At 42.0% G+C, this 23060-nt stretch overlaps 1 protein-coding gene across 4 annotated transcripts; it reads right to left on the reverse strand.

Annotated features, from left to right (window-relative positions):
- Nucleotides 1-963: 963 nt before the first annotated feature.
- On the reverse strand, nt 964-22378 carry brwd1 (bromodomain and WD repeat domain containing 1). Of its 4 annotated transcripts, none has more exons than XM_068708018.1 (44): nt 22162-22378; nt 21981-22039; nt 21833-21862; nt 21567-21626; nt 20452-20602; nt 20229-20327; nt 18974-19134; nt 18649-18870; nt 17884-17984; nt 17095-17165; nt 16858-16958; nt 16709-16749; nt 16492-16593; nt 14713-14866; nt 14475-14609; nt 13894-14022; nt 13469-13617; nt 13176-13252; nt 12732-12956; nt 12456-12639; nt 12039-12129; nt 11628-11735; nt 11445-11512; nt 10936-11173; nt 10651-10767; nt 10359-10466; nt 9999-10123; nt 9106-9188; nt 8771-8882; nt 8021-8082; nt 7748-7903; nt 7476-7596; nt 7193-7318; nt 7047-7113; nt 6814-6864; nt 6485-6610; nt 6231-6383; nt 5910-6070; nt 5621-5787; nt 4675-4800; nt 4421-4588; nt 4020-4322; nt 3667-3822; nt 964-3555 (listed from the first exon to the last, which is right to left on the reverse strand). In XM_068708018.1, the coding sequence occupies exons 1-44, from the start codon at nt 22196-22198 to the stop codon at nt 2114-2116; spliced, it is 6723 nt and encodes a 2240-aa protein (XP_068564119.1). In that variant the 5' UTR covers nt 22199-22378; the 3' UTR covers nt 964-2113. The 4 variants fall into 4 exon arrangements, with proteins under 4 accessions (XP_068564119.1, XP_068564112.1, XP_068564109.1 ...); XM_068708011.1 differs by having other exon boundaries at nt 8024-8082; nt 11616-11735; XM_068708008.1 differs by having other exon boundaries at nt 11616-11735.
- Nucleotides 22379-23060: the final 682 nt, after the last annotated feature.

The following is a 23060-nucleotide window of genomic DNA, read 5'->3' on the forward strand; positions in this document are numbered from 1 at the left end:
ACTATCTAAGGCAAGCTAAGTGACTGTAGCAGGTGGTACTTTCGTGAAAAAAATAAAATACAAATTTTGTAAATACATATTTTAAAAAGGTCATCTTCATAACAAATATGTTGTAACACGGAAATGTTTTTTGTTAGTATTGCATTTTTATAATTTTTAATAAGACACAATAATAAAAAACAGTACAATTCAGATGTGTCGAAAGTGCTACACGCTACTGAAAACCATTACGTGATTACGTCACATTAAAGCGACGGTGGTTACTTGTTTTTGAAGCCCTACACAATAAAGGCAGGTTAATGTTGTGCATCAAAAATACCAAAAGACATTAAATCTTACCTTTACCTGAATAGTTAGATTCTGTATGAAGATTATATTTAACTATACAATATATTCGGATGACAAAATAGCAAATAACACTAGCAAATCTTAACTAAGGATAATAAAGAAAGCAAAGGAAATGCTAATCGGGTTTTATTTCATCTGGAAGCTGATCAATTATTTATCAAGAAAACAATTGTGTCTTCTGGGATTGCCTCAAAACACTTTAATGGGTGTTTGACTTAGATCGTAATAAATTTAATTAAATAGAGACAATCATGTTGAATGTATTTTTGGCACCCTGTCTCTGAATGCTTCACGGCAATCTAGGTCTTTAAAATAGAAACTCGAAAATAGAGTAGTGAATGTAATTTAAATAAATTATTGATTATATTCTATTGGGAACCAGCTTACCCCCTATAAGCATGTTTCTTAAAATAGTGAACTGTTCTCGATATATAAATTCTTGGAGGCAGAGATACAATATTTTCGTCCTAAACTTGGATTATAATGGATCTGTTATTGTATTTCTTACTGTCTGACAGGTTTATACCCAGAATTAATAAACTGAGCGAGACAGATGCAATCTAATTACTGAATATTCATGATGTTAATGGATAAGATTAAGTCAAACACAGAATACACCTTGAAATGATGTCTTTATTAATATGAGGAATAACTCATTCATTGCACTCCACAACCACATTGCATTAACAGTTTTCCTGTGAGAGCGATTTATTAAAGGTGTAGTATGAAAAACATTAAGCAAAATGTCATAAAGCGACTGTATTTAGAAACCTCCCCATAAACAAAACCAAACCATGTGACTGGCAAAATGTCTTAAGTCATCTCTGAAAATCAATTTAATACTGAAAGTAGACAACACAGAACAATAAAAAGGTCTTCCCAATATGAGAAATCACAGTTTTTTTGCAGTAAGTACTTTTGTTTCCATGTACTTGGCAAAAAGGTACCAATTTGTGACATATGGCAAGACAATGTAGGTAAATGTAAAAAAAGAAAGAAAAAAAAGAAAAAAGCTCAAATTTAAATAAACATTTTGATACCAACTGATCAACAAACCTTTCATTCTCAATCAACTATGTACATCTATTTACTAGAAAACAACAAAACTAATTAATACAAAAAAAAAATGAAATGGTATTGGGGGAAGAATTAATATTCGTTCATTTGGCTCATATCAACTCATAATACAGTCAAGCATTAAGTGTGTGGATGTACAAAGGAGTGCTGTAGTCAAAGTCTGAACATGAACTCGTCCCAGTGAGTGTGTGCTTGGACATCTGCCAACCTGGAATCGTTTCTTGTCCGTACTTCAGCTAAAAAAACAACTGCATGTCTGAGACTACAGTAAACGTATTTGACCCCTGAGTTTCTAATGCAAAACTAGTGTATGAAATACCTCATTACAGTGTATCTTAGTGCAAGCCTTTTAACAGAGGTATATTAGATTAGCACCCAAGCTGACACGATTCCCCAGAATGGTTTACTCTGCTGGCCAAAATCACAACAAGCAGTATGGGCGGTGGTGTTGTTGCTCTGTATCCTTGTGAAAACCAGCTTTTTCAAAATGCTTGAATTTGTATTACATCTATAAACATGTTTTTCATAGAAAATATAAATATCCCTGAATGAAACAGATTCACAGCATTTTCTCTCGAGGACTCCAGTGCTACTACCATAATGTGGCCATCAAGTGTCTTTAAAGGTCTCCAGTTAATGTCCGTGTCCGTCTCCCTCTCTCCTCCACAGCTCCAGTTGCCGCGTCCTTTTACTCGCTGTCGTGATAATTGACTGTCCGCTTGCCCCGGTTGCGAGTGTTCACGCGGGTCTTTCGCTGCTCTTTGCTGCACAACTCGTCGCTGTTCTCCTCCTCTGAAGCGGACCGTTGGCGGCGATGCCTCAGCTGGCGGCCGGCAGTCCTTTCACCGACCCCGGACCGTCCGTGACTCCTCCTCTTTGGACTGCTGCGGGACCCTGAGCTGGCACACGAGTTTTCAGAGGCTGAAGACGAATGCTCGCTCTCAGAGTCGGAGCTGTGATTGCTGCTGCTGTAGCTCTCCTTTCGTTTGTGTTTGGGCCGCCTCGCATTCTTCCCGCTCCTTGAACGACCGACATCTTCCTGCTCGGCCTCCTCGCTGGAACCGGATTGGGAAGAGGCGTCTTCCTCGTTGCTGTTACCCTCCTTTTGTTTGGATTCCCTTTTGGGACGCTTTGAGGAGCCGGACTTGCTGTTTTTATTGTTCTTAGACACTGGCTCCTTCTTTCCTTCCTCCTCCTCCTCCTCCCCATCTTCAGAGTCTGAGGTGTAAATACGTTTTCTGGTGGAAGACGGCTGATTCCTGGCTTCATTAGGTGAGGTTCTGTTCAACTCTCTCGTATTATACCGGTCTTCTCTAGATGCTGTGGCTGTTTTGTTACCGTTTCCCTGTTTACGCTGGCTTGCAGAAGCAGAGTCTTCCTCAGAGAGAGAGTTGTCACTGATGTACTTCTTTTTTGGTAGGGCTCGGAGATTCCGCCGTCTATTTGATGCATTGTCTGAATTGTTCGACTCTTCGTCTGATGAGCCCGTGGAGCATTTCCTCCTCGACTTCCTCTTGGGTCTGTATTCCTGCTCAGAACTCTCTGAAGCGGAGGTGTCGCCACGAGGCCGTTTAGATTTGGTCTTGTTTCTCGTTGGCCTCTTTGACTTGATTTCCACCTCTGACTCCTCACTGGAGCGATTGCTTTCTGCTTTGCGTTCCTCTTCTTTTTTCAGCTTTTTCTTGCGTGGGCTGGATCTCTTTGGAGAATCACTGAGTTCCTCTGATTCAGCACCATCCAGTTTATTAGTTGAGGCAGGTTTTTGTTTATCTTGGCTTTTTGACGGTGAAACTTTACACTTTTTCTTAGAGTCCTTGTGGATCGCTTCCTCCACATTTCTTCCATTTTGGTGCGAGTGTTTCTGAGAAATGTTGACTTTCTCTTCTTCATCTGAGCTGACGGGAAGTTTGTGTCGTGTGGTCCTGCGATCAGTGTCCTCTTCTTCCTCCTCTTCCTCCTCACTTGTAATCCTCTTTTTCCTGGCTTGAGTGGTTGCTGTGCTTCTAGACGGTTTCTGAGACACAGAAACTTCAGCTTCTCCAGAACTCTCCTCTGCAGCTTCCTCTTGCTCAGAGTTGCTGTCAGACTTGTGATGTTTTGCACTGTGTCCGTTCACATGGGACAAAGTATCTGCAGAGGAAAAGAGGAAAACAATCCAACTATTAGAGAAACTTTCATCTCAATTCCAAGCCAGTGGCCACTAGAAATCAAAAACTAATAATGATAGATGACATTTCTCACCATTTCCCTTATTCTTAGCAGCTTGTCTTGATGTCCTCCGTTTTCTGGATCTCGAGTCTCCATTCTGCAGATTCTGGGAGGAGGATGAAGCCTCACTGTCATTGCCGTCCTCCTCGTCCTTGGAGTCGCAACCTGATTCCTTTGTTGTCCGAGAAGCTAGAAAGAGAAACAAGGGCAGAATTTAGATAATGTATCCTGTAAGCTGCCCGAAACATAAAATGCAAATATGTTTAACACATGTTTAAAGGACTGTCTGCGTTTACAAGATCTAAGAGCAACTCCTTCTGAATTTAAATGTCACCGGTAAAATATTGGCTTGTATGATTAAAGTACTAAGAAGAGCTGTTGCATACCCCGTCTTGATGGCTCTTCATCAGAATCTGAGCTGCTCTGGATCACCGCGGTGCGTTTGCTGCTCCGGACTGTGTGGCGAAGGCGGCTGCTGCTCCTTCTCGGCTTTTCCTCCTCGTCGTCCTGCTCCTCGAACTCCTCGTCTAATGCTTCAAGGAGTTTCATCTTATTCACAGCCGCCCTCGCCGTCTTTCTCTTGATTGACCTGCGAACCGTGATCTCCTCTTCCCTGTCAGAGTCCCGGTGGCGACGTCTCTCCCTGCGAGACGATCTGCCGCTGTGACCGTTCATCTCTGCCCTGCCCTCTGAAAACAAGCCATGCGGAGGGATGTTTAACATGAGGGCTGGTGCTGTGATGTGGTTCACTAAAAGCGAGGCTTAAGACGGCTGTTGTAGTGTTTACCTGTGCGCTTCCTGTCTGCACCAGCACTGTTTCTGGTCAGCCGTGTGCTCCTGCTGTTCTCACTCCTGCTGTTCTTACTCCTGCTGGGGTAGCGGCGACGTGAAGACTGGGAGGACATCTCTCCATCCTCACCTTCACTGTCCTCCTCCTCTTCTTCACTATCGCTTTCTGCAACAACAACAACAACCACGATCAACATAGACAACTTAAGAATGCCCCACTAAAATGATTGAAAACTGGCTTTGACTCCCGACCTTTTTTCCTCTGCTTGGCACGGTTGCTTCTAGTAACTCTTGCTTTCTGTCTGAGTCGATGGTGCCTTAACGAGCCAGGACGTTTCTCCACCTCCGACTCACTCAGCTCGCTCTCACTGTCAGACTCTGAAATACATTTCAAAATATACATTTTATACATTTATTTGGCAGATGCCTTTGTCGAAGTGAAGGAACCAGAGCCAGATTTTTGGAAATGCGACCATCCCAAATAAACTGCTAAAAGCATGTTGGACAACTACCGAGTTGGTGAAAAATGTGCAGCGACTTTGCTGTCCTGACTTCAGATAAGAGTTCATTCCACCACAGTACAGACACTACAGGCTCTATTTATCGCAACACAATTCAGTGACAAGTCATTAAAGCAAAAAACAATAAAAACTTGTCTCTACCCGTTAGCTACAATATCAGACTTCACAAGTTTTTGCACTTGTTTTTGCTGCACAACATCTGACTAGGGGAAGTTAACCTATTATGAAAGTTTTACATATACATCTTGATAGCTTAGCTTCCATAATAGTGCAAGAGTGAAATTGTGTGATGTAAACATAATTACGTAAGCACAGGTTTAGACATAGATGTGCATGTGCAAACGTTAAGTTTTGTATGTTATTGAATTGCTATCCGTCATCTTGTTTACACATATTCCGTGTCGACAGTAATGTTAAGTTGATGATCTGGGAGCAGATGTCGCCACTAGTCGGCGCTGTTCAGGCAGCTGGATGTTATTGGGTTAAGAAAGGGGAGAGGAGAGAAAGAGGGAGAGTGGGGAGAAGTTGGTTTGGGCTTGTCTGGTTGGGTGTTGGGCCTTCACTAAAGTTATGAGGAATGAATTATTCCTTATCATTCATCCACGTCGCTGACAATGGTTCTGAGGAACCAACGATGAGACTACTGTTAAAGAACCTACTGAGAGTCTCTTCAGTACCTGGTGTCGATGAAGCAGCTTTGGAGTCGTCGTCTGAGGAGCTGTGACCTGAGCTGCTGCGTCGACTCCTCCTGGCTCTCTCAGGAACAGACACTTTGGCTGAGGTAGATTTGGTCACTGATGTCGACTCCACTTTTTCCTGAGTTTTTACAGCAGCTTTCTTTTGACTTGAGTAAAAATAAAAAGAAAGAGAATGCAACTTTTCATCAGACATGGAACCTGAACAGGAAACCCTAAATGTCCTGAACACCTGAACCATTTATTGTAGGAATGCATAACTCAAACAGACCTTGATGAGGTGTTGGACTGATCCTGCTGCTGCATTTTCTTGCGGAACCTCTGACTGCGGCGGAGCCTATCGCTGCTTTTGATGGCAGTTTTGTACTCGGATATGATTGTTCTGATTTGCTCCTCGAAGAAGGCAGAGATCCTCAAAGTCATACTGTAAATCTATAATAGAACAGAAAAGGAGAGCAAGATAAGCTCAAACATAAAAATCAATCACAATGATGGACCCAAAGAAGATTATACTAAATGAAATCCAAACATTACAACTATATGAATATGTCCTGCATTAAAGAGCAGTTATCTCGGCATGTCTTCCACTTACCTTGGAGCGTTTATTGGGTGTGTAGGCTTTAGCGTTTGCAAATATTAGCCGGGTGTCTTTGCAAAGCTCTACAGGGTTTTCATAGCGGTCTTCAAACAAAGTCCTTTTCACCGTGTCAAAGTCCATTGGTGTATCAATGATGTTGTGGTAGTCCTGGACAAGCAAACAAAACACCATTTAGACTTGATCAACACACTGGAACACAAAACGTACGCCGATTGAACGCTTGCCCTTAGTTTGTTGTGTTGACTCACGGGATAGTTCTGAGGATCCACAGGCTGTCGGAACGGTTCGGAGTCCTCGCACTCAAATATGTAGGTGAGCAGATACTTGCACTGCTCCTTCCAGGCGTCTCTGTCCGGCACCACCTCCACAGAGCGCTGCAGTAGAGGAGAAAGAGAGGAAATCATCATGACGTGCAATACATGCCATCTGCTGCTATTGAAGCATTAACCCAAAAGATTCTACAAAATTCTACCAAGATAATCATATGTTTCAGACTGACGATTTAATAACAATCAATGTTAATCAATAGAACGTCAAAGTCCTTTGTTATCTATTCTATCCCATCTCATGTATTTACCTGACGCAGTCTGTGTCCAGAGGATGTTCCTGGTGCTTCTGTATCCTCTTCCTGTAGGCAGCAACCAAATTATTATCTGAGTCTGATTATTGACCAGATTTCTAACAATCAATTGTTACTATTTATGGGCAATTTAGGTTTCCTGTAACTAACATATAGTAATTTCACAGCAGCGCATGATAGAGCAAACAAATATAATACTAATGACTCAAGCTTGATTAAATCAGACTTACCTCATCATCATCATCCATTTCTTCAACAGCATTGTAAATCTCCATGATATCTGTGCAGCTGGGATTACTGGGAAAGTAGGAAGAATGTGTCAATTTAGTGTGAATGACACCGTGTCTGTTATCACAGTATCTTAATTTTGACTTACTTGACAAACTTCTGGAGGACATTTGTGATGAGCTTTGCTGAGTGGGCAATCTTGCTCCTTGGCTCATTGAAAGTGCGGGCGTTGTGTGCAATATACCTGGCATCCCAAATTAATGCTGAGAGGTGCCTGTGGATCACCAGAGGGGAGTAAATACACAGCGTCTTCACAAACAAAACACAACATCAATTATTTGAATTTCAAGGACAGAGCGGGGTCGACAGTCAACTGTGCAAATACGTCCATGCCGTGGCTCTGGTGGGAGGAGGGAGAGGGAAAGACTGACCTGTAGAATCTGTTCCTGAGTCGCAGTCTGATGGTGCCCAGGTCAGTGGGATAGGCGATTACAGTGCAGTAGGTGGGATACTGGACTAAGTCCACAGGACCAGAGAAGGGAGCTGCAATCTCTATAGCAGAAACACAGTGGAAGGTGGGTAAGTACGAATGGGAACCTATAGATACGCTGACGTGAGTGGATTGGGACCAGACATGTGAAAGTAGAAGTGTGTGATTCTAGATGGAGCACAAACAACAGAGAGCGTGTTCACGCATACACACCGACGGTGATGAGCTGGTCGATGCCGGCGACGATGCGCTCACACTCGGCGTCTCTGCTCCTCTCCCCCCACTCCCCAGGCAGAGGCTTGTACATCAGTTCATTCATCTCATCTGCAGTCACGGGGATTCCACCTCCTTCCGTCTCTGGCTGCTGGGCTGCACGGCAGAGACGGACTTATTCGATATGCATTAACCCCACTGACCCCACTTTGTGAGCGGACATCAGTTCTGTGTTTATATGACGGAAATAAGCGAGTAAAAACTCTTCATTACCACCATCTGGAATAGGTTCGACGTCCCAAGGACTCAGTTTCTCCGTTTCCCCATTGTCCCATCTGATGAAAACACACAAAAAAGTGTTGCCAAAGTCAACCATCACACTTCCAACAACATTGACCGATACCTTTTTTTAGGTTTTAGTTCAGAATAAAGTGTAACTACACCCTCTGGTCTGAGCCCAATTAGTCCACCCACTGCAACCACGCCTACTTACGAATGGCGAAAGCCTCGACGCAGCGTCAACAAAGGTGACAGCCAGAGCTTGGAAATAGCAATATGGCATGTTAACGTTTTATTCCGTGAGGTAGATTAGTCCTAAACGGTCGACTCTATCCCAGAATTTGCCTTGCAAAATTAGGGCCGATTTAAAACCGCAGATGGTGTTTTGAGCCATTTTCAACCATGAAATGCAGATTTGTGTTTTTACACCAACATTGATGCGTTTAATCACAGTTTGAGTTTATAGCATTAAAAAAAAGCATGTTTAAGAGTGCAATTACTCTTTATTATACGGACATTAAAAATGTAATAATACATATGTAACTGCCATTAACAAGGCATCAACACGAGTGTGACAGACATGACACTGTCATGCCTCTTAATAACCACTAGGGGGCAGACAGACTTGTCCTAGACTGATGATATCAAAAGCAGTGAGTCCTAGAAACTAGCCGATATTCGGAATCCATGGCGGCGCCACAACCACCATATCTCCAGCTACCATGAAAACGTGTGTTTGCCCACCTGACTTTGAAGCACTGGAAGAGACTGTCAGGGTACTCGGGCTGGTAGGGCTCCTGACACACGATGCTACCAAACCACCAGGCATCGTCTATCACTGAGCGAAACCGGTCGTCTGCAGAGAGAGAAGACGTTAACCAATTTAGGAGGAGGAGGAAAAAATCCACATGATCTATATCTACACAGAAATTCAGAATAATCAGTAGAGTAGACTGAAGTTATAAACTACTTGGGAGCACCTTTCTTCTGTATTTGAAATTGATGAAACAGAACTGAAGAGGATGCTACTTGGCCTCAAAGCTAGAATTTAACTTCTTTAACAAGGTGCACAGACTTACTTGGTTGCCAGTTTCTACGGAGCGCCTCGTCATAACTTTGCCTCAACACGAGAAAATCTATCACATCTGGCATGTCGTGATACCTGTGGGAGAAATATACGTCACTTTAATGCCGAAGTACAATAAACCAGAGGTTCCTAAGTCTTTTCAGCCGAGGATCCCTTTCAAGACAGAGAATTTACTGAGGACCCCCAACAATTTGGTCTTTACCCCTCTTCGCACAGGACCAGAATTACCTGGGACCTCTAGTAATTTTAAATAATTGCGAATGTTGTCTTTGATCTTAATCCTGTTCAAATCGGCCATGTCCTTAATTTGTTATGTTCTGACCATAATTTGAGGATTTGGATTGGATTGATGTTTTTGGATGTTACACAGAGCCCTGATATCATACCTGAGGGATAATAGTAAATTCAGCACAGATTTTGCTCATCCTGTGTAAATATGCTGCATGAAACACAGACGTGGTGGATAATTTCTACTTACATGACGTCTTTTGGTAATAGTATTAAACATATTTGCAGATTCTAATAGATACGATTCTAGATGTGACTAGTGATGTAAAAATGTCCTAAATTTAAATGAATGAATCTGAAAACTGTTCACGTACCCACTGGCAGAGTGCCCAGACCCCACTTTGAGAACAGTGCAACAAACTGTCAAAACTTTGTCTTTGTGAAACTGTTGCTGAATTATACTGATTTGAGCAACAAATTACAGCCAACATGTCAAGCCCAAAACAGATGGTTATCCTCATGTTTTGTCCTGAATATGACACTAACCCTAACCCAAAATGTAGGCATTCACTACACATTTTAGTTTAATTAGAATCATAACCTCCATATTATGTACATTCAGTTTAAATGCCACCTTCACGTTGGGTTACTGCTTACTTGACAGAAAATGACTTGTCTGATATTTTGCCAGTGCCGTGGTCAATAAGAGTCAGCTTCAGACAGCAAAGGGTTGGAGGGCAGACTTCGTATTTGATCCCAGTGATCTTCACAAACTCTTGGTCCTAGAACACATTTGAAAAACAAACACAAAATATTGGGTACATTTTGGGAGGGGGGGACGACGACATGTGCCTACATTTAAATAACAAAAAAACCCAGAAATTCTGTATCTATCAGTTATTTTTTTTAAGATGTCTGTGAAGATTTTGTAAATTATGTTCTTCAGAATTCTGTGTATTCTACCAAGCTCTTCTAACAAGAACATTTTTATCATCTTCGTATTTGACGTAGTCTTACCCGTAGCTCCATTTTCTTCCAGGGCTGTTTGTCTAAGTTTATGGGGTACAGTTCATTTCGGTTCACTGCCTCTACGTAGGCCTCGTGTCCCTGCCGAAAGTAGATCACCTGAGGAGACAAGAAATTCAGAGCTCAGACAGTAATTTTTCTACAAGATGAGAAACAGGTTTGTGATCATGACGTCCTGTTAAACCCCCAAAACATCTATACAGCAGCGGTTTAAGAAAGAACAATCTGTACTGTACTGAGTGTTTTTTCCCTCATGCTCTTGTAAAGTGCCTTGTTTAAATACCTCATCGCCCATTTGGGGAACAAAAGGAGACTTCCTGGGAATGACGTCGGTGATCCATGGTGAGGGTCTGAACTCATTGGACACTTCTCTGTTGATGGACGGTCTGACCTTTGGACGCTGAAGATGAAAAACGACGGTAAATCTGAGCCTGTTTTAAATTCATCTTTATATTTCCTCCCTGACAGAAGCAGTCTGGGTAATAATCAACCAGTTAGGATTCAGACAGAGACATTAGGATTGGGTTGGCTGCTGCGTATACTCTACGCAGTGTGTTCAATAACTCACCCTGGGTGACTTGTACTTTGCTTTCTTGGACTTCCCTTTGCTTTTCTTGCCAGCTTTTTCCTCCTCGTCACTCTGCTGCTGCTGCTTCTCCTCCTCCTCCTCATTCTCATTCTCTTCCTCCTCCTCTTCAGAGCTGCTGAGTCTGCGCTGCACTCGTTTGCGTGAGGACAAGGGGGTGGAGGGCTGCAGGTTGATGCCGGCGTCTGCCGTCCAGTCCGAGTACTCGCTGGACGTGTGGCTGTCCAATCAAAAAGCAGTTACGATTAGAATTCTAAATTACATATATGAAAACAGGCAGAAAAACGTAGTTAAATTATTTGTTTTAACCTGCTTGGGGTACCAGATGGGTGGGGATTGCCACCTAAGACAACACAAAGGAGTAATACAAGATTTTAACGTGAAAGACAAAACTCTTCTGTCTATATAATCATTCTTGTGATTCAGGAAAACCCTCGTATCTGGCACTCTAAACAAGTTAAAACAAATTCTAAGTCTATAAAACGTTATACCTTGAGCTGTCACTGTTCCACTCCTCATCATTGGAGGAATCCATTTCACTGCCGTCCAATTCATTGTCCTGAACAGATTCAAAAATAAAAACAGGAAGTTGCGTAAAATCCCCCCAAAAAAGACCACATGTGCTCGTAAATAAAGTCACAGGAGAGAGGAGGAAGTGATACCTCAGTGTGTACCTCTGAACTTGCCGTCTCCTCTCCCTCTTCGCAGGACAAGTCCATGTATTCCAGCGCGTCACTGCGGCCGTGTGCTCGCTTCGTGTGAGGATCATCATCTGAATCATCCTGAGAGGACAGATGGGCCGACTCAAAACCAGTGCAAAGATTGTTACAGAAATGCTGACAATTATTTCAATATTTAATTATTTATAAATAAATGAATCCTACAGAGGCATTGTGACAATACTTTTTATCTACACAGTATGTATACACATTTCATTTTGACACATTCCAACACAACACCTTTAATGAATATGCCGTTTCCTGCCAATTACAGTACATACTGTGTGATGATTATTCACAATATACGGACGGGACACTAGCCATTGTTTCAAATTGCCATTGAAGACTTCCTACATTGAAACCTACTCGACAGCTGCTGTAGATAATGCGTCTCTTCTTCGCATTATACAGAACCACCTCCTCATCTCCTCTGGCCGCTCGCAAGCGCTCCTGGATCCTAAAAAAACAAAATCCACGATGTATGACATTTAAGTGGAACAACCAGAAAATGTCAAGTAAAATAAATGCTGTAAAATGTCATGAGGTTTGTAAACCACGCTCTCTGTTGCTTGATGGGTACGTTATGGAATCGTTTTTTGACATGGATGTGTGTGTTGAATTCTTTTGAGTAGTATTCAAATATTGATGTAATCTAAAATGGGAGAATAATCCATTTCCACTTAGAAACATAAACATAAACTAATATAAAACAGACATTGCCTGTCACACACATGCCACGTCTTCAGCGGTTGACGGTGAAGCTAACATTGCTATCTCTGGTACCTGTAGCTGCTGGGTGCCACCTCAGGCACCACCACCCTGCGCCTCCAGGCCTGCAGGTCTCTCTCTGTGGCCATCTGGCTGCGAGGAGCATTCTGGTGCATCTGCCGGACGCCCTCTACCTGTCCACTGCGGCGCAGACCCACATTAGGGGGCGACTGCACGTCTGCTCGATCGTTCACAGACACTGCAACGAAGGATCACATACCTAGCATCCAACAGCTCCCTGGATCAATATGCTAATAAGAATCCGATAAAACACAGGTGGTGCATCGATACCTCTACGTGGCGTGCTCGGTGCCGGTGCCAAGGCGTGGCCCTGTGCCTCAGCTGGCCCTTCTGGTATCGCCGGCAGAGCCAACTCTGTCCCAGGGTGGCTCTGCCGGTCTTGTTGTTGCTGGAGATTTCGGATGGCCTCGTCCAAAAGGGTGCTGCGTCTTATCGCAACTTCGTCGTGCTCTGCAGTCTGTTGGCTGATCACCTGCTCCACGACCTCGCCATCACCTGAAGACGCCATCAAACGGGGAAACCAAGAGCATGAGTGTGATGGTAGCAGAGGTTAACGCTGGTCAAACACTTACTGTGGCTTCTGAAGACATAAAAGAAATGGTTCAGATGTTCTTAAATCTAGATTTGTCACTTACTGTATATATCAAAAATGTATTTTTCTGTAAACTAGCTAATTATAGTGAATTTAAGGCCTGCTTCTGGCTGGTTGCTTACTGGTGGCTACGTATCCCAGCTGAGGAACCAGGTGTTCAGCAGCAATGTTCTCCCGGCCCGGGACGAGACGCTGGTACCTGAAAATCAAGTCAAGACGTTTAAAAAATGTTAACTGCTAAAAACATTGCATGCATTTACATAGAACACAAATGTTTGTGATAACATTTTGAACCCGGCTTAGTATTGCTTTTCATAATGGCCTCAGGCATCGAGAATTTGCATGGGACAAACATTTAAACAACTGAGCCCACCGAGAGGCTGGTGTGTAACTGATAGAAGGTCATCGTGTGTACCTTGGAGGATGGGGGTTTCCATCCACATCCACCAAGAAAGGTGGGGGCATGAGATGGGGTGCCTGCTGGGTCTGTTCATCCAGCACGAAGCCGTTGGTGTCCCGGATCAGCGGTCGGTAGTCTGTGTGGAAAAACACCTGGTCTGGAAGCTGTGTGACGATCAGGAGAAAGAGGAAGTTTAAGGTTTTTGTTATGTTCATGTTTTGTGGGATTATTCAGACACTTATTTTTGGACGTCCAATATTAGATTTTTATAGTATACAGTAAGATTTGAAAGTGTTACATTTCTAGGACTTTAACAACATCTGGAAAATGCTATAGTGTATTTATCAAGTGAAAACAAGTATCTCCAAAAACGATTTTTACAATAGATTTCATCAGGCTACAATTGTTTGTGTAAACATTTACACGAGTTGTATCCTTGCCTTCTCATACGGCTTGGAACTGCCGAAGCCAAAGATGAGCAGATGGCCATGAGAGTCTGTGCAAGCAAATCGATGCCCATCAGGGGTAAATTTGCAGTCAAAAACGGCTCCATGACCCTGACCCTCAATCTGGAAGACAAACACAAAACCAGCCCCAGGTACTCGTTAGCAAGGGAAACTAACTTTCTTGCATGCTTTTTTTTTTGTTTCTTCTTTCAGATCCTGCAGGACCTTACGTTTTTCTTCAAACACACTTTTTGTAGAGAAAATAAAAAATGTACAATAATAACACAGTCAAACTCGTCGAACAGCACAGAAATATAAAGTAAAGAAAAAAACAGGACTGTAGGTCGAGATTCAGGAACAACGAGAGACGATTAGAGGATGGAAAACCCTTGAAGGCAAACTGTGAGGCCGAGGTAAGCTGATGACAAATATTGATCTAGGTCTGTCTTTACTGTGTTGCTTATTGCCGTCTTTGTCATGCGTTATGGTGGGTCTGTAATTGTTTGATCATCGTGTTACAGAACTGTCGTGTTGACCATCATGTAAATGTCTGATAGTGCTCAGTGTCAGTGTACCATGTTGAAGTAGTGCTGTGTGTTCGTCCCTCGCAGCAGATCCCAGATGAAGACGTTCCCGTCATGGCCGGCAGACAGGATGATCCTGGGGTCAAAAGGGTGCGGCTCCAGGACAAACACCTCAGCCTCATGGCCCTGAAAACAACATTCAGGTTAGTCTCTGGTTTAAAAATAAGAGGTTAAATTAGGTGGTTGTGATATCCACTTTGCTCTATATTTTACGAGGAGAAACACTTACTTTAAGGATATGTAGCAGCTGTCCTGTGTAGGAGTTCCACACTTTGAGGAGATGGTTGTTCACAGCCGTGATGACTGTAATATCATGGCGATCCCACGCTACCATGGTGACTTTGGGTTTGAAGTAGCTTTCCTCTTCACTCATTGGTTCAACACTGAGCGAGAAAGAAAAAACACCCATCACATTAGATATCACACACACACACACACACACACACACACACACACACACACACACACACACACACACACACACACACACACACACACACACACACACTACATGATGCAACTCTCAAAGCATACTATGTAATGGAGATAGTCGATTCATTACTGAACACAAATGACTAACAATTAGCTGCTTGTATCCGATGCTGTACTTTTAAAAATCAAGTTTTCCATTCATTTTCCCTGTGTTTCCTGTTGCAATCTGCATGTTGCTACCTGTTCCCCTTCCACAACATCATTATCTCTCTCTCTCCCTCCCTCCCTCCCTCTCCCTCTCCTGGCTGTTGTGGCCTCATTCCACATGTTGGATCTGGTTCTCATCCTCCAGGAGATTCAGTCTCTACCCTTGACTCTCTCTCCTTCTGTGTTCATTTCATTCTCCCATCTGTGTGAATGATGTTCTTGACATTGCTTCTTGTTTTTTTGTGTAGCTTGTCCTGGGAGATGGATTTGTCCTTAGTTGCTCTTCCTGGGGTTTCTTCCCCGTGTTAAAGGCGTGTGTTTGGGGAGTTTTTCTTTATCCGAAGACAGGGTCAAATAGGATCCAAATAGGATAGAGGGTGTCGTACGCTGTACAGACTGTAAAAGCAGCCTGAGGCAAATTTGTCATTTGTGATATTGGGCTGTATAAATAAAATTGACTTCAATAGACTGGGTGTATTTAGTATGATGAAGTGTGACCTCTGCTTTTTAAACAAATACATAAACCTATGTGATGCTAACTTAACTCACAGTATCAAAATTTAAAACATGTAGTAAAAATGGTGAGACAACAGAGCTATGGAAAACATTCTTGTATTTTTGGCCATTAAATGTGAAAGGCAGTGAAAATGCTTTTGGCAGACGAGTCCTTTGTAGAAACTGACAGTGAGGCTCCTTTATAGACAGATAAGCTCAGGGTGGTAAACACTAGTTTGGTGACTAGCTGAAAGTATTGGTGGACTGATATCTAGATTTCATCGATGGACTGTATTCGCAACAAATACATTATGGTTGTACAGATTCTGTATGACTGACAGTGAAATAAAGCCGGAATGTTTGGAGTCAATCCAAGTTTGACACTGAACAAACTCTCCAGAAAAATACTTTGCAAGAAAGATACAATGTAGAGGATCCAAAAAAATCAGCCAGCATGTGATTTTGTCCATAAAGCGCGACAACAGGGAGTACCACAACATCTTTCAGACCATAGCGGGGGGAAATGTCTTCACAATCTGTTAACCACTGCTTTACAGACAGGCGAGAAGGCTGTGCTAAGACTAATACAATCTGACAAGTGAATAAATAAAACATTGGGAAAAAGAATTCCTCAGCGTACGTTAGCACCTGGTTTACTTGTACATGCTCCAACAGCTCTCTGAGGCGACCAATGGAGCAAATGATTGTGCCTAATACAGCAAATACTTCTCTACAGAGAACCTTCTCCTGATGCTTAGAAAGTGTACGTCCTTGTCTTACTATTTCTTCTTGAGAGACACAAATATTGTGGACACATCAAAAGGAATCTCCACTCAGAATAAACGCAAGTGTACGACAGCACAGTGCTGCTTACCCTGGAAGAGTGGCGGACATGTTGAGCAGGATGCACCTCCACTGCTGACGCAGGTGGAGCTTCCAGATCCGTGCTGTTCCGTCTCGGCTTCCACTCACAAACCTGAGACAGGACGACACCAAACCGTGAGCCATCACTTCACACACCGTTACATTTCATTCAGTATATCTGCTATGAAACAATCAATGGGGAGTTAAGTACAAGGATTCTACTGTACCTTTCACCCGAGTGGCAGAATTGGATGCTATCAACTTTGTCCTGAACAGAGAGCAGAAATATGGAGAGTAATCATTAGTGATTGTGGAACATTTAATAACTTGAACCAGACACTGCAGCTGAAGGTTTATGTTTGGCTTTTGTTCTTACCGTGTGCTCGTGGAGCTCTGATATCTTTTCTGGACTTCCGCCACCCAAGTAATATATTCGGATGACGTCATCAGTACTTCCTGTTGCTAAGAACATCCCACCTGAAGAAAAAGTTTGTCTGTAATAAATATATGCTAGCTAGATGATAATTCTGTGAGCTGTAGCATAGATACAGGCTAATTAAACGTAAAGGATACAAACATTCAACACAACAGTCTACCTAAAGTGACTAATCACCTGGACTGAATGAGGAGCACACAGTCTGAACTCCGGGTCTCGGCCGCTCTGTGAATTTGTGAGGCCGATCACTTGAAAAGATAGAAAGAATTTTTTTTTACTGATTTTATTCAGAACAGGAAAAGTGCCTATATTTTTCTGAATAACTAAAGTGCACAATAAAACACACAATATTTGGTTGCAGGGGACCTTTAAAAGGATTTAAAGAATTGTCTTGCTCACACATGTCCAGTGGCAGCCAGCAGTTTAATTAATTTAGTGTACTAGCACTAGTGCTCACAATTATATCTAGAATTGACTTGTTGGCATATCCTTCAACAAAGAAGTATAAAGTTTCATCCAATCTAACCGGCATTTCAACTTCAGCATGACTGATGAACAGTCAGGTAAGGTGCTGGTCTCACATTCCTTTGTCAGGTGAGACTTAATTACATTTTCTTTTGCTTGTAATGTATCAAAATTGTAGTCCTATTTCATATATTGTAAAAACATCTCGTCAATAATATCTTACGTAGTCATATCTTATGCATATTCATTTTATGTTCTCTGTAATATTGTGAATTTTCAATCATGTTAAACTGTTTGCTCAGCAATGTCAATGTTTCCTTTAAATCCATAAAACACCATTCTCAATCTTTGCTCCTTTAAAAAGAGCAGAACACTTTAAATCAAAATGAATTGACCACATTTATTTGTGTAGATGTGTATGTTTCTCAGTATTATTCCAGGTTTTCCAACTGAATATTTGTGAATGTCACCATTTCCAATCCCATTTAAAGCAGCTCTCACCTGAAGTTGATGTTGTTGACGTCCCACTGCCAGAAGCAGACGGTGGCATCAGTTCCAGTGGACAGCATGAAGCGTTTTGAGCCCTTGGCAAACGGCGAGAACTGACAACACAAGACATTCACAGGTGAGCCATCTGAAATCACTCAAAGTATATTAAAATAAAGACATGGATTCTACACGGAGGGTTAAATATTAACACCCCCATGATAAGAACACAGACAACAAATGGTAACAGGAAGTATGTTTTTATCCACTTGCAGTAAAGACTTTACACTTGGCTGAAGGAAGTTGTCATCGCGATAAAGAGAAGATTGAATGAAAGGCTGACGGAAACATATTTTTAGTATAAAACAAGACTGCCAGTCCTGCTACCACCTCCTCTTCTCGTTTTATTTTAGGCATCGTCAATGCAGCAAAAAACATATACGGCCACCCAATCTTTAAAGCATTTACATATTAAATATAATAACTAATTCCATCATAGGTGGAAGCAGAAAACATGGAACAATGTTATAGACAATTATCTTATCAGCCCTTTTAAAAATATTTACACAGCAGTAGCTGATTTTTTTTTTTTAAATCAAAACTTTGCAGACATAAATTTGTACATACCGGTCTCCATCCCAAAAAAGTTAAGTATTGCATAATGAGGTTGAGTACAGTAAAAGTATCTCACAGTGGAATTATGAGAGCTAGTATTCTACTCTCATTCAAATGATGATAACATTACTTTTGTATAGAAAAAGGAACCTTTTTCCTGTTTACCTGTAGGGAGGTAATGGATCCACTGTGCCCCTGCAGCACAGCCACAGGGGCACAGGTACGAAGGCACCACACACGGATAGACTTGTCACAGCTTCCCGCAGCAATCAGTGTGTTCTCATAATTAACCGCCAAGTCTGTGATCTCTGCAGAGTGTCCTCGCAACGTCGAATGAAGCCTTCCGTCAAACGAAGACCAGATCTTCACCAAACAGTCATCTGAGCCCTGACAAAGAAAAATACCAAATTGAAGTTACGGTTATCGCCGCACATTAAGTAGGGGGTTTATTTCTGAGCAGGGCGATATATGTTGACAAGCTCCATCTTACTGTGAAGATCCTGAGACCGGTGCGATCGAATGCGATACAATACACTGCAGACAGATGCCCCAGGATCCGCCTGTGCAGCCGCATGTGCTCATAGTTGCTGACGGGGTTGACGGAGCTGAAGCGCTGCGCTCCCGTCAGCTCTCTCCCTCGATGGACCTTCACTGTGGATTAAAAGACGCCAATCATCAGAAAACAGTGATGGAACAAGACTGGGATTAACACAAATATGTGGCCATGGGACACATTTACTCTAATGTGATCAGGAGTGGAAGGGGCACTATCACAGGGTGAAATTAAATATACGGAAATATAAGCTGTTATTGTTGGGCTTTAACCAAGCATGTAAATGCATCGTCTTCCAATAAACCTTTTGAAGTTTAAAGATTATTTTTAGGGCTTTTATTGCCTCTTTAGAGCAACTGGACAATGTCAGGAGAACAGGGAGAGAGGCGGATGGTTTGACACGCAGCAAAGGGTCATGGATCGGAATCGAACCCGGGTTACATCAATTTGATTTAAACATCAACTGCATTAAACAAAACTGCCATCACCATCTCTAAAAAAATAACAATATCACTGCTGAAGTCTGATACATCTGGTTTATACATGTTAAATATGAGAGAAACAAGAACACCATCTGTAACCTTCTCATCCGCTTCAAGTTCTCGCTGCCTCAGTACGAAGCCGTTTTAAGCATTTCACAAGGCCTTTTTTGGAGAGCATGTCCTCTTAAAGTTGGCTTAATCAACAGTTTAATAACTTCAACAGCATTTCTTGAAAATGAACAAATAATCCAAAAAAGGCCAAGACAGGTTTTAAACAGAAAACATTGACGCAGACAGGTGTAACTAGAATCTTTGCAGCACTGTGTAGTAGATAACCGTCACAGCAAATGGGAATCGAGAGTAAAGCATTACAAACACACCAATAATTCCTTGCAAATGATGACTTATGATCAAGACAATTGTCATGTTAATAGCAACTAGCACTGTGGGGTAACAGACTGCATCAAGGCGACCAATCTGGCGAAGTCGTGGCAGCGCACCAAATAGACAATAGTCTAACAAAATGCCTTCTACTCAAAATTGGACGGTCAGGGTAAAGAGGAATACACAATGATTTACACAATGTGTACAGTGCACATAACATACAGGGTTAATGGAGAGATGGGAGTAATTACATGTACCAATGTCCAGCATATCCATCTATGTCTATTTTATGTATTTTTATGTATATTGAGCGAGGCCAGACATACCTAGGTGTGGAGGTTTCTTGCAGTTGAAAGGCCTCTCTGGTGGTCTGCCCCGGTGAAGGGCTGCATATGATGAAGCATTGAACCGCACACCGTCGCAGTCTGACAAACACAAATAGTGTATCAGTGTACGAGGCACGTAGAATCACCAATACATGGATAAGGGGAAAAAAAGCTATTTATAAATTTTGCAGAAATACTTAGCGGCGCCTTGAAGATGATGTACCTTTTGCCGTCCTTAGCATCGACTGCTTTCCAGACCCCAGGAGAGAGTGTACACCTGGGACACATGATGGCACTTCTTTGTCAAGAATGGGTCCAATCTGCTTACATATCTGTAGCAAATGGTCTGGTGCAATATGTCTGTTGGCTGCAACCTGACGGGTCAAAAACACAGAGTAGTAACATGAGTAGTGACATGACACCGAAGACAACGATTGTTTGAATAAACAACAATTTTGACAATCAATTAGGTCACTAAAATGTCAAACAACCAATAAATAACAACCAGTAAATTCAAGTAATTTGGAGACGTCACCTGCGGCTGTCAGAACTTGTAATCGACATATCTTACTGCTTTCTGATATATTGTTTATAAACAATCGGACCAACAGATTTATCAATAATGAGAATATTTGTTGGCTTTCTTAATGCAGATTTTTTTGTTTTGTAGAATTTTATGCAATGTAGGATTCTGTACTGATCAGTCTGGTTAAGTTTGTTTTTATATGTAAACTAGCAACCAAGAAACCCATCTTGATTTGAGAATTTGTCTCAATTTATCTAAATTCTACTATATTTATGTCATTGTGTGGTCTTTAGTTGTGTATAACATTCCAGGGACTGTGGCCTGAACAGTTTAGTCAGAATAAATGTGGGACAGGGTATATAGTTGGTGGTTTCATGTGCTTCTCAACTCATATCCCGAGAGGCGTGGCTTCTCTTTTTAATGGACCAATCACAGCGCAGGTCACAAGCTAAATAACGCAGAGACAGCGCATCTCGGTCTCTGATTGGCCAGCGGAGCCGTCTCGACGTAGCAAAGAAGCCGAACTACCCACCCTTTCTGCGGTACAACAGTCGGGGCTAAATAATATTAAACCCTCTCTCTATCCAAATACAGTTTTCTGAACGACCATACAGTTCACTCTGACGAATTAAGTCAGTGGAAACGACTTGCGACCACGTCGACCGTCCCACCTCCATATAATCCAACAGTAGTAGCAAGGAAAAAGAACAAAGACCGTAAACAAGAAGCATGGACACCGAGTCCCGTCTGTCACAAGACAAAAACAAAGAGACAATGAGCTTTAATAACAGATATATGAAGTTAAATCTCACCAAATCTTCATATGTTCTCGGGTGCTCGTTTCCCAGCCAGTCCAATCTCCCGGGTAAGAGCTGTCGAAAACACAAGTTTTGGGTAAAAGCGGAGTCACCACAGAAAAGCACCATGTACACAGCTAGCTATTAAAAAAAAGCCGGGTGATGTCAAACGAGTGAGACGTCCAGAAGTATTAAAAAAAGTGGACAAGTTTCATGCAACTCAAGTCCAAAACCGACGGTTAGCGAACGTTAGCCGTTAACCAGCAGCAGAGGATACACACCTGATACTCCTCTAGTTCACTCGCGAGGACCTGCAGTAGGATTAAAAGAGATTCCGATTAGATTCTATTAACTTCATTATAAACTAGCTGGTCAAACTATTTTGAAATACTACACACTAGTACTAGTCAAAAGCACCACCAAGCTCACCTCAGCCGCTCTCCGACACGGACCCGTTGTTAGAAAACGAGAAATCAAGTAATAGAGCTCTGAAATTGAAACAGCGGAGACATTAAAGCGTGAGAAAAAACAGCAGTTAGGATGTCAATTAGCGCAAGCGATATCGTATGTAAATCAAGCTATCAGTTGGGTTTTTACTTCTGCGGCTTACCCGACTCAAGGAGCGAAATGTTCCGATTTTTGGCCATTGAATCGGCCGTGATTTTGGAGAGGTGGAACAAATTTGTAAGGCTTAACTTTGTGACTACAGAGAATAGGATATATATTTATTTAATTTCGGTTACACAGCTCTGACCCCCCTCCACGGTTGCTCCCGCTTTCTATTCAGCCTGTTTGCAGTCGCCATTGGAAGGATGAGGCCCTAGCTATACGACTTACTTCCGCCACAGCGGAGTAACACACAGGAACAAGGGGGTGGGGAGTAGCGCGCTCAACAAAAGACGAACGTGTACGGTAGCCCGACGGCTAGCAACATTAGCATTATTTTATGAAAGTCAAGTATTGATAAATTAAATTACATTTTAAAAAAAATAATATATATATATATATATATATATATATATATATATATATATATATATATATATATATTATTTGAATTACACACAGCGCAGAGATCAAACGGCCGCCTCTTTTTTTTTTTTTTACCAGGATCGCGAGTTCTGCACATGACGTCATAGGCAATGTCTGCCAATTTGCTGTACCAATTTATTGATTCATTTGAGTCATCAAACCAGTCCTCAATGGGCGAAAGGCACAATAATACAGTCAGTGACTCAATTTTATAGTAGTACTAAGACGTGAGTTTATAGTGCATAAATCCTTTTTTTGGGGGCAATGGTGCAATGTAATTAAGTATATACTCAATTAAGTTAAAAGCACAATTCGGAGGTACTTGTACTTTACTTGAGTACCGTTTTGATGCCACTTTATAGTTCTACTCTATAACATTCATTTAATCGCCTTTGTAGGTACTCTGTAGATTCAGATTATTAATACAAAATGTAGGACAGCTAAAGAATCCTGCTGTATATTCGTACATTAAGCCTT

The sequence above is a fragment of the Cebidichthys violaceus genome, unplaced genomic scaffold (assembly GCF_023349555.1).
Source record: "Cebidichthys violaceus isolate CVI_PGR_0920_01 unplaced genomic scaffold, fCebVio1.0.p SCAF_1, whole genome shotgun sequence".
NCBI classification, from domain to species: Eukaryota; Metazoa; Chordata; class Actinopteri; order Perciformes; family Stichaeidae; genus Cebidichthys; species Cebidichthys violaceus.